This window comes from Pelecanus crispus, chromosome 9, assembly GCF_030463565.1.
Source record: "Pelecanus crispus isolate bPelCri1 chromosome 9, bPelCri1.pri, whole genome shotgun sequence".
NCBI lineage: Eukaryota > Metazoa > Chordata > Aves > Pelecaniformes > Pelecanidae > Pelecanus > Pelecanus crispus.
This window is the reverse complement of record NC_134651.1, coordinates 497687-512695: the sequence shown is the minus strand read 5'-3', so window position 1 is coordinate 512695 and position 15009 is coordinate 497687. Positions and strand designations below refer to the sequence as shown.

Genomic DNA, 15009 nt, shown 5'->3' with positions numbered 1-15009 from the left:
TTCAACACAAAAGACCATTATCTGTAGAGCTTTCACTAGGTTAGGGCATACGAATTCATATCCAGATGCAAGTATTTTTCTTACTAACTGATACTATAAAGTGCAAATTCAACAGCAGGGGAAAAAAAAAAAGAAAAAGAAATCGAGAATCTGTGTTGTAAGCCTTTAAGTTTTCCAAGACACCTCACCTGATGGCCCTGAGATAGCACTACACTTCTATCTTCAACAACACTGCAATATAGTGGTGTTGATAAACCCATTATAACCTGGCTGCCTTTCCAGTGTTCTACGATACACTCGGGGAAAGGAGAGAACACACTTCCTTGCATACTGAGCAACTAGGCACAGAAGGACAGCTTTCAGTCTTTGATTTGGAAGAGGTCACGTTATTTGTGCATTAAGCAGCTTTCGAGCTACTTTCGGTCCTGTTTTGAGAGAAAAATAATCACACTCACAGCCTGAGAAGAACAAGCACAGATCACTACTTGCCTAAACACTTTGCTATGCTTTGTACTCTAAAAAAAGGAGCCCAGGTAAATTTCAGTTCTCAGTAAAACTTTCTGAAAATACAAACTTACAAAAACCACTTGACAATAACTTGACAGTTGTTTTTTTTCCCCCTTAAGAAAAGGTATTTTTATGGCGTTATAAAATAATTCATACCTGTCTTCATCACCATCAACAGGAATAGATATGCCAAACACAGAGCTGGCAAGACTGTTCATAGGAGTACTTGCAGGTAACTGAAGAGGATTTGCTAGAGTGTCTGGAATGGGAGGCTTCACAAGAGGTTTATTTTCAGCTATAAGAGAAAGTGGTGGCTGAGGTAGGGGTTCCGATTTTCTTCTAGTATCATCAATCTGGCCTACTACGGATTGAGCTTGAGTCTGAAACTGTCCGAGGTTTGACTGTGGCAGACTTGCAGGTACATTAGGCGTGCCTTGCATTAACGAGTGTCCGACGTGCTGCGGCTGGACGACGCTGGTACTTCTGCTGGCAGAAGTGTGGCTAGTCAGCTGGGACTGGACCAGCGTAACAGGGACATTTGGCATAGTAACAGAAGTGGTGGTAGACACACTAGGCACACTTGTACCGGGCACAACCGCAGGCACGTTCTGAACTCCAGAGACCACAGCATGGGGAGCACCAGGCATTCCGGACACTTGACTGCTTCCACCCATTTGATGCTGAGTCACAGATTTCTGTTGCACAACCCCTGTATGTCCAATGCCTTGCTGCACCACACCTCCCGGCTGAGGAACGGCAGTCTGACTAGCTTGTGTCTGGCCACTCTGCATTAATCCCGATCCCTGTCCGACTGCTTCGCCAGGCTGTGCTGACACCCCCATCACTGGCGCTCCCACAGGTGAGGCACTTTGGCCGGTCACCTGCCCCACAGGAAGGCTGGAAGCCACAGTACTTGGAACAGAGCCTGCAGTAGCCTGCTGAATAGCTCCTTGAGACTGCATAATTGTCATGTGCTGCATGTATTCGGTCTGACCAGAAGGCTGCGTCGGCAGTAGATGCACTGGTGGAATCTGGGACTGAGAATAAGCAAATTGCTGAGGCTGAGTCACCGGTACGTTTGCCTGCTGCACCTGCTGCTGTGCCACAGGAATGCTTGGCTGCCCTATCGTCACATTTGGAGGTGCCATGCCTTTCCCGTTGGGTCCAGCCTGCGCAACACCCTGCGTATTTACCTGTGGCTGCGATTGCTGTGGCACCATCATTTGCTGATTTGCGACCGAAGCCCCAGAAAACATAGGCTGAGCAGTACTTTGAGGCATGGCCCCACCTATGGGTTGTTGCGGCTGCTGTTGTTGCCCAATGACAAAATTAGGTTGCTGTAGAGAGGACTGGTTCATTTTCTCTGTCTGGAGCAGCTGTGACACAGCAGTCAGGGAACTGTCAGCTATAGAATCGGGGCCATGGGCCGACGCTGGCACAGCCGAGACCACGACGGAACCTCCTGTGGCACCGAGGCCGCTGTCCCTCTCTTGAGCGGCCTGCTCGAAGGTGCTGCTGTGCCGAATGCAATCTCCAGTCCTGCCCAGGACACCACCACCATCTGAGTCCCGGTCATAATACTCCATACACGTCCATCGTCCTCGCCTGTAGGGCTCCCCTGTACCATGGTCCAGCTTGATCACCCTGAAGCGCGAGCTGCACGCAGCAGCCACCGTCTGAGACATTGTCCCAGGAGCGGCAGACGCCGAAGGCCCTGTGGAGGGCAAGGCGGTCTGAGCGCTGCCGCCGCCTGCCACGGCAGTACCAGGGGCAGCAGCTGGCAGGGGCACGGCGGAGCTCTTGGGCACAGCCCCCCCATTGGGGGCCACAGCTGGCGGAGCTGCAGCCACCCCGCCAGCAGCCACAGCCAGCTGCCCGTCCAAAAGGAGGTTGGGAGAGACGCTGCCAGGAGTTTCGGCCTCGCCCACATTGTTGAGAGTCTCTTCGGAGGAGCTCCGCTCGCAGACATCCTCGGGGCCATAGTCGGTAGCTCGGGAAACATCAAAGATTTCAGAAGACACGTCCTCGGTGCGGGACTCATCCGGGTCGTCCAGGCTCTCGGTGTCCTCGGTGATGCTGCTGGCCACCTGAGCCGTGGTCACGCTGGTGATCTGGAAGCAGCTCTTCTTCTTGGCCGGCATCTTGGACATGTTTCCTCCGCGGGGAGGGGCTCCGCCAGCCGGGGCGAGGCGAGCGCGGCGCCGGGGCGGGCTGTCACGGCGTGCCGGCCGGGCTACCGCACATCCTCCGGCTGCTTCCTGCGGCGGGCGGGCGGGCCGCGGCGCTCCCGCTCTCGGGCCGCGCGGGGGGCGGCGGGGCTCCTCCTCTTCCTCCCCGTCCGCAGCCCTCCTCCCGCGGCCGGGACGCGGGCCTCCTCCTCCTCCTCCCCGCCGCAGCTCCCGCTCCGAGCGCGGCGGGGCCGGCCGAGCGCCCCTCGGCTTCCTGCCGGCCTCGGCGCGGGCCCCGGCGGCCGCAGAAGCAGGCCCGCGGCCCGCCCCACGCGAGGGGCCCCGCGGCGGCCGGGCGAGGCCCAGGCGGCCCCGTCTCCCCCCCCCCCCCCGCCGCCGCCCCCGCTCCGCGCCCTGTCTCCGCGCTCTACCTGGAGACCAGGCGCATCCTGCTCGGAACCAGCCCGCGGGCGAGCCCCGCAGGTAACGCACACACCCCCCCGCTCCCTCCCCGCTGTCCCCGGGGCGGAGGGCCGGCGGCGGCGAGGAAGAGGAGGAGAGGCGGCCCCTTCCGCCGGCGGGCGGCCCCGCTGCGCTGCGCCGGCCCCGGGAGCGCGGGCTCCGACTGCGGCTCCCCTCGCCCAAGATGGGGCTCAACTTCTGCGCTGCACCCTGGGAAGGGCCCCGGCCACGCCCCCGCGACGCTGCGGCGCGATGACGTCACGCGCGCCCGGGGCGGGCCGACGGAGTGGATGGAGCGGGGGGGGAAAGGCGGGGGGAGAGGAGCGTGCGGTGGCTCTTTGGAATGTACCACCGCCCGCCGGCTCCCCCCCTCCGCCCCGCTCGGCTTGGTCCCTCCCGGGCGCATGCGTAGAGCCCCTCCCGCGCAGCCTCGGCCTCAGGCGAGGCGCCGGCCCCTCAGGAGCGCGGGCCCGCGCTCCTGAGGGGCCGGCGCCTCGCCTGAGGCCGAGGCTGCCCACGGAGCCTTCCCAGCGAGGCATCCTTTAATCTTTTTACCTCAGGTTTCCCCTATAGCCCCTCCAGAAGAACTGTTAACGAAGCATCGAGGCCAGACCCTCGCCCATAAAGTCACCAAGCACCGGCTGGCAGCGCTTCAGCTGCATATCCCTCCTGTTGCATGACATCCCCCTGTACTGGGCGCTGGGGAGGCCGCACCTGGAATGCTGTGTCCAGTTTTGGGCCCCTCAGCACAAGGAGGACATTGGGGTGCTGGAGCGTGTCCAGGGAAGGGCAGCGGAGCTGGGGAAGGGTCTGGAGCACAGGGCTGGTGGGGAGCGGCTGAGGGAGCTGGGGGTGTTCAGCCTGGAGAAGAGGAGGCTGAGGGGAGACCTGATCGCTCTCTACAACTGCCTGAAAGGAGGGGGTAGTGAGGTGGGGGTTGGTCTCTTCTCCCACGTAGTTAGCGATAGGACGAGAGGAAATGGGCTCAAGCTGCGCCAGGGGAGGTTTAGGTTGGAAATTAGGAAAAATTTCTTCACGGAAAGGGTGGTCAAGCATTGGAACAGGCTGCCCAGAGAGGTGGGGGAGTCCGCATCCCTGGAGGGGTTCAAAAAACGGGCAGATGTGGCACTTTGGGACATGGTTCAGTCTAGTCTACCCTTGATGGGCTTAGAGTAGACTTGGTAGTGTAGGTTAATGGTTGGACTGGATGGTCTTAAAGGTCTTTTCCAACCTAAACGATTCTAGGATTTGCCCCAACACAATAGGAAGTTGTTTCATAAACTCCCTCCTCTGGCTGTTAATCATGTTTTCCAGCCTATGTTCATTTAAAATCGATTCTTTGTCACAGCTTTATGTTGATAAAGGTAACCAATTCCTCATTATTTCTCATAATTCAGAGTCGTCTCCCCGTGGTTGTTCTCACAGCCCCGCTCTGCGTGATTTCCAGTTTGAAGCGATCCCTCTTATGAGAACTGCACACAGACTCGCCGATGAGGCGCTGCTGGTATGGCAGCGTAGCACTGCTTTTCCACTGCATCCATTTCCACTGTCCTTCCTGCTAGATCCTCCTTTGCTCTTCTTTTTCCACAGCTACATCATACTGGCGCTTCATACCCAAACCGTAAGGAGCCTACCGTTGGCATCTTCAGGTGCTCACTTCTCATAAATCCCTGATAGGATATGTAAGTCAACTTTTTAGTACATCTCACTTCCATTCTTCCAGCCACCAATGTCATTTGGGTTTTCCTGTATGACAGTCTGGTCCCGGTTTGAACAGTCATGCCTTGCAACTGTACCATTAACCCATCATGGCTTTTTGTGTAAAGTGACTTTAAAGACCCATTTTAAAGTATGGAAGAACCCCACTACTAGCTTCCTTTCAGTTCAGCTGTTCCCTGTAAATGCAACGGTTCAGCCAAGTTCTGATTTATTTCACAATTTTCTGTCCTAATCCATCTCTTCTCTATCTGTTTTCAGTAATATTTTCAAATATGTTATCATACCACAAGGTTTCCTAGCTTCAACAGAGATTAAACCTACCACATTAACAATGTAAGAGCTCATTTATGTTAGAAAGGAGTTTTGAGTTAATCTGGCATGAGCCACCTTGGTAAATTTATCCATTAAAATCAGGCATGCTGATTACACAAGTCCTTTGCAAATGCCTTTCCACTTTTTTTTTTTTTTCCCCAACTTTAATTTGAAGTTCTTATCAATCAGGCTATCCCCAATTCCAGAAAACTTCTGCAAGAAGTGTTTGGGCAAGTGTCTGTTCATGTTATTAGTGTCCTCCATTAATCAGATATTTCAAATGGTCAGAGCCTCCATCCTTGAACTTTCTGCCTTCGTGATCCTGTCACACTTTCTCATTTCTTCTCAGGGAGGAAAGAATTCTGATGATCACCCAAGCTTCCATTTCTTTGAGCATTGCCATCATTTTCACCAGGCTGGTGCAGGTGCTCTGGTATAACTCAGTGGGAATCTGGTAGTGTTGTTTGACCGCGTGTAGAAGAGAACCAGTTATCCTCAGGTCAGTGTCCCACAGTTTATGTCCTGCCAAGTAACAAACCCGAGCTTTTCTGGGTGTACTCTGAGTACTCTGAGTAGAAGACCGTCCCTTCATCTGTCGCCATACACACTGGATAGTCTCTTTCGAGCCCTGAATCTCAGGTTATGCCCCATTTGTTCTGCTTTCAGTAAAGCATTCTGTTCTGTGGTGCCTTGTGAAGTCTCCTTACGCACGTAACATCCTTGGTTTCCATGTCTGTGTGCATACAGTGTGCCAAGACTTGCTCTTCTTCTCATCTTCCTTGGCACTTTGTCTTCTGCCTACTTCTTTTTACGCTAGTATGAACCTTATTTTCTGTTTCTCTTTGTACTAGCTCATCCCTTATTATTTCCTGTCCTCATATTCTTCAAAGTCTGCCTTCTAGAGTTTCTTCATTCTGCATATGTTAGGAGATGATGAGCTGTCTGTGCGGCATCCTTTGTCCTCCTTAATGATTTTGAATTCCCATCTGAACTCCATTGGTAATTCTTGGATTTCCTCCTGGTATACAGGAATTTTCGCTCCTGATATGACATGAATTCTGTCAGGCAATGCTTTCTGAAGTAGTTTCTACCAGGTACCCACTGGAGGATAAAGCATATTCTTTATCTTCTGTTGACTGCCATCTCTCAGTCCTCTGATCAAATCCACATTCTCAGAATTCGTTTCTGTCCAACCCGACTTTGAAGAGGGAATAAAGACAATCCACCAAAATTCCTCCCAAACTCCCTCCAACATGCAATTCTTTGTTTCCTGCATCCTCTTCACTGCATGATTTCAAATGCACAAATGTTGGAGAGGAAATGTAATGTACAGGATCTCTAAAAATGAGTGATATATTCTTAATACCAAATTGCAATGTTAAAACTTTGTATTTCAAGCTAAGAAATGCCTGATGTCCATGAGAAAGTGTATTTTTGGCATGGGACGTGAGGCATTAGACCTTAAACCTGCCATTAGCCCAGGACCTATTACTCCTTGTTCTGCAAGTCAACCAAATACAATTTGATAAAAGAATAGAACTCTGTGTTTAGGTGACGCTGCTTTGGCAAGTTAAATTTCATTTTAACAGGCAGCATGTGGATGTGTCTGGGAATTTTTAAATTAGTCGCAACAGTGGATTAAATAGTCAAGGGAAAGTCATATGGCCAAAGATGTATAATAATGCAATGTATTATACAGGACTGCTGTCTATACCACAGATGCCAATGAGGTCTGCAGGAGTGCTGGGTTTTTTCAGGTTAGTATGAAAGCTGTAGGGAGGTGAAGCAGCTGGGATTATATGTGGTGTAGATCTTCTATAAATGATGATGATAATCTTTGGAGAACATTTCATGAGGCAAGGAGTAGCTAGCTACAGGAAATAGTAAAGACTTGAGATAACTTTTGTATATGGATTTTTAAAAATTTCTTCATTTTCAAACGGACAGCATTTGGGCATATTAATCCAATACATTCAGGATAACATATCATAAAACCATTCTGGATAGGAAAACATTTTAAAAACACTGTCCCCACACAGATAAATAATAGGCATATCAGTGGAAATATGCAGGATGCCAGAACGTAAGAGGGAGTCAATCCAACAGATACTTTTCAGTCAGTAAGGCAGCCTGTGGAGGACTGTTTATCATGAGCAAAGGTGGCACAATCTCCCCCAGACTGTAGTATTTAACATTTTCTTTGCTTTAAAATAGTACATTTTAAATATACAATGATATAAGGTAGTTGTGAAGATTCTTATTGATCGACTACTGGATTTGTGTGTGGTATTTCATCTCAGTAAAATGTGAAATTAAAAAAATCTCCCTCAGGAAGTGACATTCTGAAAACATGCAAGGGAGCCTTAAAAACAGAGGCAGAAGTTATTCTACTAGACCTACCCCTATAAGCGACCTTTCAAAATTATTATAGGAAGAAAACTGATATGTAATTAGTGGGATGAAGTTCCTTCCCACTGTATAGGTACACAGACCCGTAACAGATACTTTTTTCAACATCAAACAACTACCAGTAGGCTGTTGAACAGTAGGCTGCCAAGCTGTAACAACGGATGTTTTTCTGGACAGTGCAGTAAACAAAAATGAAAAGTTACTTTCTTCTCATTTTTATGCAACAACTGCTATGTTACTTTAGTGTATGAAAATACACGTTAGTAGAGTGGTCTTCTAATTTAGGTAGGTCTGGAATTTAAAATAGCAAAGATGCTATTTTAGAATCCATTAATTTGTCACTGTTGTTTTTCAGAATAAATTAACATTTGAAATTATAAAATTCTAACTCCCAGATTGAAACAATCATTTGCTAACCCCTCCATTCATGAACTGTGTACGTATGAATATTTTAACATAACCTAAAATGTAATGAGGAATGGGCTATTTGCGTGATGTTTAGTGTGGTCTGGCAAAGGAGAAGGGGAAATTAATAAAAGGTATAATAGGGAAAGGATGAAGAACAAGAGTGAACAAGATAAACTGATTCACTAACAAACCAGAAAGGTTTCTGAAAAGTCAAGTATAAAAATTGCTACAGCCCATGGCCAGGTTAGCCAAGATATACACAAATAATCCACACAATGGCCTTGGCAGCATTACACTGATAATATTTTTGCAAGGTTGAATTAGTGCTGAACAATATTCTAGTATGTTGGGCACAAACATACTGATATTTTTAAGTGTCAAGCATGTGTATATTCCTTTTTTGCCTTCAGGAAAAACATCTGCCACAGTTAGTTAAAAGAAATTCCCACATGACTCCTGTTTGAGTTTCTGCGAGTGTCAACTGTATGGGACTCGTGGTTTCTGCGTGCATGTGCGCGTGTCCCTGTTTTTTCGAGATCTGGCAAGGACAGATTTAGCAGGCAGTGGTGAGGGCAGCAGACGCCTTTTCAGTGCTCCTGTGTCGTATGGCAGAGAGTTTTGTGTAATTCTTCCATACTCTTTCCATCACCTTCTACCATTACACGTTTCACTAGGAGGATCCCTTGACAGAGTTTCAGTAGCAGTGAGAGCTATTAGCAGCTTTCCACACTTGTGGTTCTACTGTTTGGGGACCGCAGGTGAATTTCCATATTTTGGCATTTAAGGATCATGCACCAGTCATGCAAAGGACAGGTATCTTTCACAAAGTCTCTCAGCCTCAGAGATGATAGAAGACCAAAAAAGAAGCTCCTCTAGAGTGTAAGCTATAAAGACTCGAACACTGACCCCATGTATGTATCCAGTGAAAATGATACTAAAACGTTCTGTTTGTTTGTTTCTATGATTTTAAATGGGCAAAAAGTGGTCCTTCCCACCGATCACAGCTTAAATCTGTATGTCATTCAGTCAGGGATAAAAGCTGTACATTAAAAACTCTGAATGCTTACAGAGTTTGCAGGGGCACACACATGCTCACGTCTAGAGATGTATGCATGTGTGTATAAAGATGTGTATCAATAGGTGTATATGTAAATTTAAAATTTTGAAAATCCCTAATGATAATGTTAAAAATACAATGTTTTTTAAAAGAAAGGTGTAGGCATTATCAAAGGGAGTTGGACTATTTTTTTTGTGTCTAGAGTTCACGGGTTCACATTTCTTAGCCGTTAATAACATTAGGTGGTTATTGTTGAAGATTAAAAACTAGCCTGGGGAAGCAGTGTGATCTAACAGATAGGGCATTTACCCAAGTATCAGGAGTCCAGATTGAAATTGTTTGTGTGGAAGTCAGTAGGAAAAGTTCAGGGGATTAGATTTTTAGCTTCAGTCTTACACCTGAGCTGGTATTTATCTGCAGTGTGGCCCTGTACAAGTTATTTTTCCTCCTTTGTGCCTCTTTTTTTCTCTCTCCCATCTATCAGCCTGCCTTGTCTGCAGATACAGAGAAGTCTTCAGGGCTCTGCCTGCTTTTTTTTGTGTGTTGAGTCCTGAGACCTAATTTTGGTCAGGCTATGTGATACTGTCTTAGAAATAGTAACATACTGGCACAATAGTGGACAAGTGATAAGCGATTCATGTATCGCTAGGTTCTTTTCAAATTTGAACAGAAATTTAGGAGTTACTAAAAATTAAACTTTCACATATGTGAAGTAAGGTTTACCAGTTTGGTGTTTTAAGAGTTCACTCCCTTTCAGATGACTCTTGCATCAAGATCCTGCGTGAGCATCTTAAATTTAAAAATAAATGGTGATATCAGAAATTCCTTTCCTTCACTGTAAACTGTACGTTTTCCATTTTATTAAACTCGTGGTGCTAGGCAGGAAGGCATTTATTCAAATTCTTCTTGTTTTTAAAACTCATCTAAATTACCACAAATTATCTCAAACTGGACTGAGATGCAATGGGAATTTGAATGTCAAGTCCTTTTGAATTTCAAGCTGCAAGACATTGACTGCAAGACCTGGAAGACAAATTCCAGGTTACAGACTGCTGGAGGGAAGAAGGGCATAGAAAAGGGAAAATGAGTTACTTGAAAGTCTAAGTAGGATTTTTGCATTTATAAAGGCCACTAACTATCAAGAGAACCAGCGAATAGTAGCTGCAGTATTTAGCTTTAGGCTCTTCTTAAAGTCTCATGTGACAAAAAGCATGGAAATTTCCTCTTTCCTGACCCTGACAAAATTGCTCTTTTTTATCTTTGGAGTGTTCATTGTCTTCTATATGGAAAATAATAGGCACTAAATCCAACAACTAATGGAAAAAAATTAATATGACCAACAACTGAGAACAAATGGAAACCGGTACACACATGGAAACACATTTAAAGTGCAAATAGAAATGAATAAATGTTGTGAAATCTCATCAGTTGTTGTTAGCCCAATCCTGACCCCTTTCAAGTCAATGGCAAAACCCGTTAAATGTCAGTGGGAGCTGTGTTTTACTTAACTGAGGTATGTTAAAATTTAAGATGAACGTTTGTACACATCAACAGACAGGTCTTTAGCGTAATACGCTCTTCTTCATGATGGGTTCCTTTACTTTTTCCATACTACCTTGCGCTGCGCCTGATTGTGGTGTTAGACCGGGAGAAGTCCGGGGCAGGACTTTTCCTCTGTTCAGCACAATGTGTCAAAGACCGTTGTGCACACCTAAGGAATTATGTAAACAATTTAGGGAAATTACAGCATTATATGGAAGAGTTGCCTAAAGAGTGCTGTTTCACCAGGGAGCCTGAGGTTGGCCGTTAATAGACTAGTTACTGTCAATTACTTCTGGGCTGTGTAAGCCCCTCTGTGGGTTCCATCTGTTTGATTTGGCCGTTCTCATTTACAGAGTTGTTCTCAACCTTGCTCTCTGCTGTATTTTGAATCATTTGTGGTTTAGAGGCAGAAAGGAGAAGTGTAAGTCAAATCTGAGCTGCAAATCCAGTTTGGGATTGCAGTACGCTCTCAATGCTGAAAAGGAAGTATGTATTTTGAAGTCATTATAAGGCAGCTACCATGTGTTGGCACTAGCAATGAATTATTGCTGCAGGAACAACGCTTGTAGGGAAGGCATTGAGCAGACCTGGGTTTGCTCCACAGTTTAAAATCCAGGAAATAAATCCTGGCTTTAGGATAAATAAGTCAGGTTGGTCTGTCTCTTCTTTCTCAGTTTGAACATGAACCAGTTTGTAAACTGTCGATATTTAGTTAATACACTGGAATGCAATGAAATTTAAAGACACACGAAATCCCTTCAATTTGATGTATAAATAGATCACAGCATTTTCAGCATTCCAGTCTTATGATCAAGTGGAATCCAGATCAGGTTTCATTTAACCTAGTTAAAAGAGCAATGTGAGTGGTTTCGGATATCTTACATGGAGTTCAGCAGCATATTCTCTCATATATTTCAAACTCATATTGAGTAAAGACTAATATCAATAGTGGAGAAAATCCACATCTCTGATAGAATTTGTGTGTCTTAAATCTTTCTGTTTGGCATGAGTGTATTTTACGGGGACGTTTCAATAATTCATTGCTGGATTTCATGGCATCTAGGTCGCTAAATTTTCTTGAATAATTCTTCTTTGAACAGTAAGTAATCACTTTTCTTTGTGTATGAACAATTATTGGGGTTTTTTTACCAGCTATATCAATTATCTGTCAGTGTTAAAAGCATGAATAATGGCAGGGCATTTATTTTTTTTAATTAACATTGGATGTTGTCTAAGCAAAAAGGGAACATACACAAATTTCAGATAGCTAGTCAGATACTTTAAATAACCTGTGGCATGACTTGAGCTATAGTTATAGCTCAGTTTGCAGTACAGAGTCCCTAAAGTGAAGGTCCTTAGGTACTATTTGTAGCATAAGACTAAGAGGAAGTGTGGAGTAGAAAGACAGTCTATTTTTAAGATGAGAGCAGTTATTAAAGTGATTACAATTCTATAATAATAATATTTAGATGGCCTGTTTAAATAGACTTTTCAGGGATTCCTGAATGTTTGGAATGGTGATGTCTGTGCTCTCTAACTAGCTGAGACAACATTCATTCGGTTCAAATATGAGATACTCGGGTTCAAAGGTGAACCTGTATCTATGCCCCTCACATTTCACTCCAACAAGCGCAATGCCTTTTCTTCCCCTTTTTACTGGTTAAGCATGCATTCAAGAGCAAAGATTACAGCTAGATAAATAAAGGTGTGTGGGAACTTCTACATATTTAGGTTCTGAGTAATTTTTGACAGATCTATTGCTACCATATCGTGTGGGATACCAATTAGCCAAAACTGGTTCCCTGGCCTTTTTTTGCATAAGCATGCTACATAAAACTTACATTCTGCAATTGCTGCAACTTTTCTACAAAAGCACAAATACTGGGTTTGTAGTGGCTAGTGGATCGATGGATTCTCTGGCTGCAAATGGGAGCTGTATACAAAAAATATACAAAAAAGTAATACTTCTGTGGCTAGTTCCTGCTTTTCTTGTCAGACTGTACAGGTAGTATAAAAGCCTGTGACTTTGCATGTACTCATGCTGTCAGATGCTAAAATGATATGGTGAATATAAACCTGAATTCTGTTCATGTAAGTCTCAGGTTTTCTGCTGTTAATTTTGTTTTAAAACTTACATAAGTAGTTCCACCGAAATCCGCTGAAATAGAATTGTCAGTGAGATGGAGAGATTACTCAGTAAAAATAAAAGTGTTAGAAGTAGACAAGCAATAGTTGTTTATGATGATCTGCATTTTATCTTGTAATTATTACTATTTTATAATGGAACACTTCCATTATAAACTTGATTAAAAGAACAGGCACAATTTCTTGTCCTTCATCATTAATGCTGAAGAAGTGATCTCAGTATATATCTGCGTGTGCAAATTCAAGACGCTTTCAGAGTTCTGACTTGGGAGCCTGAGAAAAATGAGAAAACAGAACATTTGGGGAAGTGAATATTCTCAAGCTTGTCAGAGTAAACTGGTGGAAGTGGTACAAACTCACTTCTGGGTTAAATGAAAAATATCACAATACTTAAAGAAAAAAAATTGCTAGTAGGATTTCCATAATAATCACCTATTTCACGGCAAGCCCTAACAGATTCTGCATTAGGAGTCTGATCAGCGGAATTGTCCTGAAGGTGTTAAATAGTGTGGAAACTCATTAGTAATACATTGCAAAAGCAACGATATACTAAGCATTTTCATTTGGAGGAGGATTTTTTTCTCAATTGCACTGTAAATAAGTCATTCCGTATGGATAAAAATTAGCTTGTACATTTTGCAAGTTAAGATCATAGGGTATTTTTCTTCAGAGGCTTATATTCTGTTAAGGCATCTGAAAATCATTAAAGGCTATTGATATGGAGCGGTCTCCAGGACGAGGAGCTGTGGTCTTTGTGGGGAGTGGTCAGGACTTAGTGACTCCCTCTTATAGAAAGAGAGGGGTGGTTGCTGGGGTTTTTTCCAACCATGGTCACGCTCTTGCTGATGTTTGAATGAATTTGACGACATCTGAAGCAAACTAGGAGATGGGCTGCACAATGTCAGCATTGCTCTGCAGCAAACGGACATCACAGCAGCCAAGTTTAAGTGTGGAAGGACGTGCACAAAATATGCAGTAGATACAAACCAGGGACAGAAACAGTGGAGTTATGTCTTTGGCTTTCTCCCAAGGGAAATCTTGTGGTAGTGTCACTGTTAGTGGCGCTGACCTGTGCAATGCACACCCAGACTCTCAGACACCCATGTCCCAGTGCTGCAGCTGACCAGATGTCCTTGTAACATCAGTACCGAGGCCAGAAAAGGACAGCAGTGGTATCAGAAACATGAGGTGAGTGTAATTGGGATGGGTCCAGCACTGCGTGTGCACTACTTGGGCAACGGGCAGGGCTTCTTGAACATGCAGGTCCGGGTAAGTTGCACTCGGGGGCTGCGGGGAGTCTTCCCCTTCTTGGCACACCTGCCCTGCCGTTACTGCCGCTGCTGTTGTTCCTGACACTCTTGCTTTTGTGTGTAATGCAGCAAAAACCCTATTTCTGTTAGCTCTTGCCATTCCCAAAATAGTAGGTGTGGATCTCAGCAGCTCAGCCGGAAGGTCACAGGTAGAGCTTGTAACAGGCTTTTATCAGGAACCCAATCAAAGGGTGGGCGGAAAAGCGCTGTTTGGTACCGCGTTGTCAAGAAGTATCCCATAGGAAAAGAGTATTTCACCTTCACACTACCAGAACCAGTCCCCTAATTTAGTACTCTCTCTGTTTCCCCACCCATTAGCATTTACAGATTTATACATAAAGTGCTAGTTGGAAAAGTGGTAACTGGCTTTCTTTTGTAGCTGCTGTCAAGAAGACAGGAGCTTAACAAGGTTTTATTTAATCATGCAGTGAGTTTCAGGTACAGCTGTTAATTCCATATTCTATTTATATCAACAGAATTTAACTTACATTAATCATTGCAAAAAGTAAATAGTAATGTGCTGAGAACATGAAAAACAAAATATGCTTTCTGGCTTGCCAAATCTTCGTCACTAAGCGTATTTCTCCTTAGTGGTTGCCTTGCTGTAGTAAACAAAGTTAAGGGCTAGGCTGTTTTATTAGTAACAGTTTTGTATTGATGCATAAGAAAATTGATTGTTGTCCTTCCTTTTCAAAAGAGGAAGTTGCTGTTTTGCTGTAGCATGACACACAAAGCCATAAAAAAGAAACGATCAAATTTTGGTTAGGAAAACCAAATGCATTTATTGATACTATCAAAAAAAGTAGTTCTGTGACATCAAAAAGTGCAGTTCTAATATGGTTGTTTAGTTAGTGATAGAATTAGAAGCAAGACTATGACTTCCTTATTTGTGAATAAATTTACTGAACAGTGCACATATCATGTGGAATTAAGTCTTAAAGTTGTATTGCTCTCTACTAAAAATGTACAG

General features: G+C 44.9%; 1 protein-coding gene across 2 annotated transcripts in view; it reads right to left on the bottom strand.

Annotated features, from left to right (window-relative positions):
• Positions 1-2693, bottom strand: part of TSC22D2 (TSC22 domain family member 2) — a 30370-nt gene extending 27677 nt beyond the window's left edge. For both annotated transcript variants that reach the window (XM_009486468.2, XM_075716338.1), the window contains exon 1: positions 664-2693. In XM_009486468.2, the coding sequence (XP_009484743.2) occupies positions 664-2657 (1994 nt within the window). In that variant the 5' untranslated portion in view covers positions 2658-2693. The remainder of the gene's footprint in view (positions 1-663) is intronic.
• Between the last annotated feature and the right edge of the window lie 12316 nt (positions 2694-15009).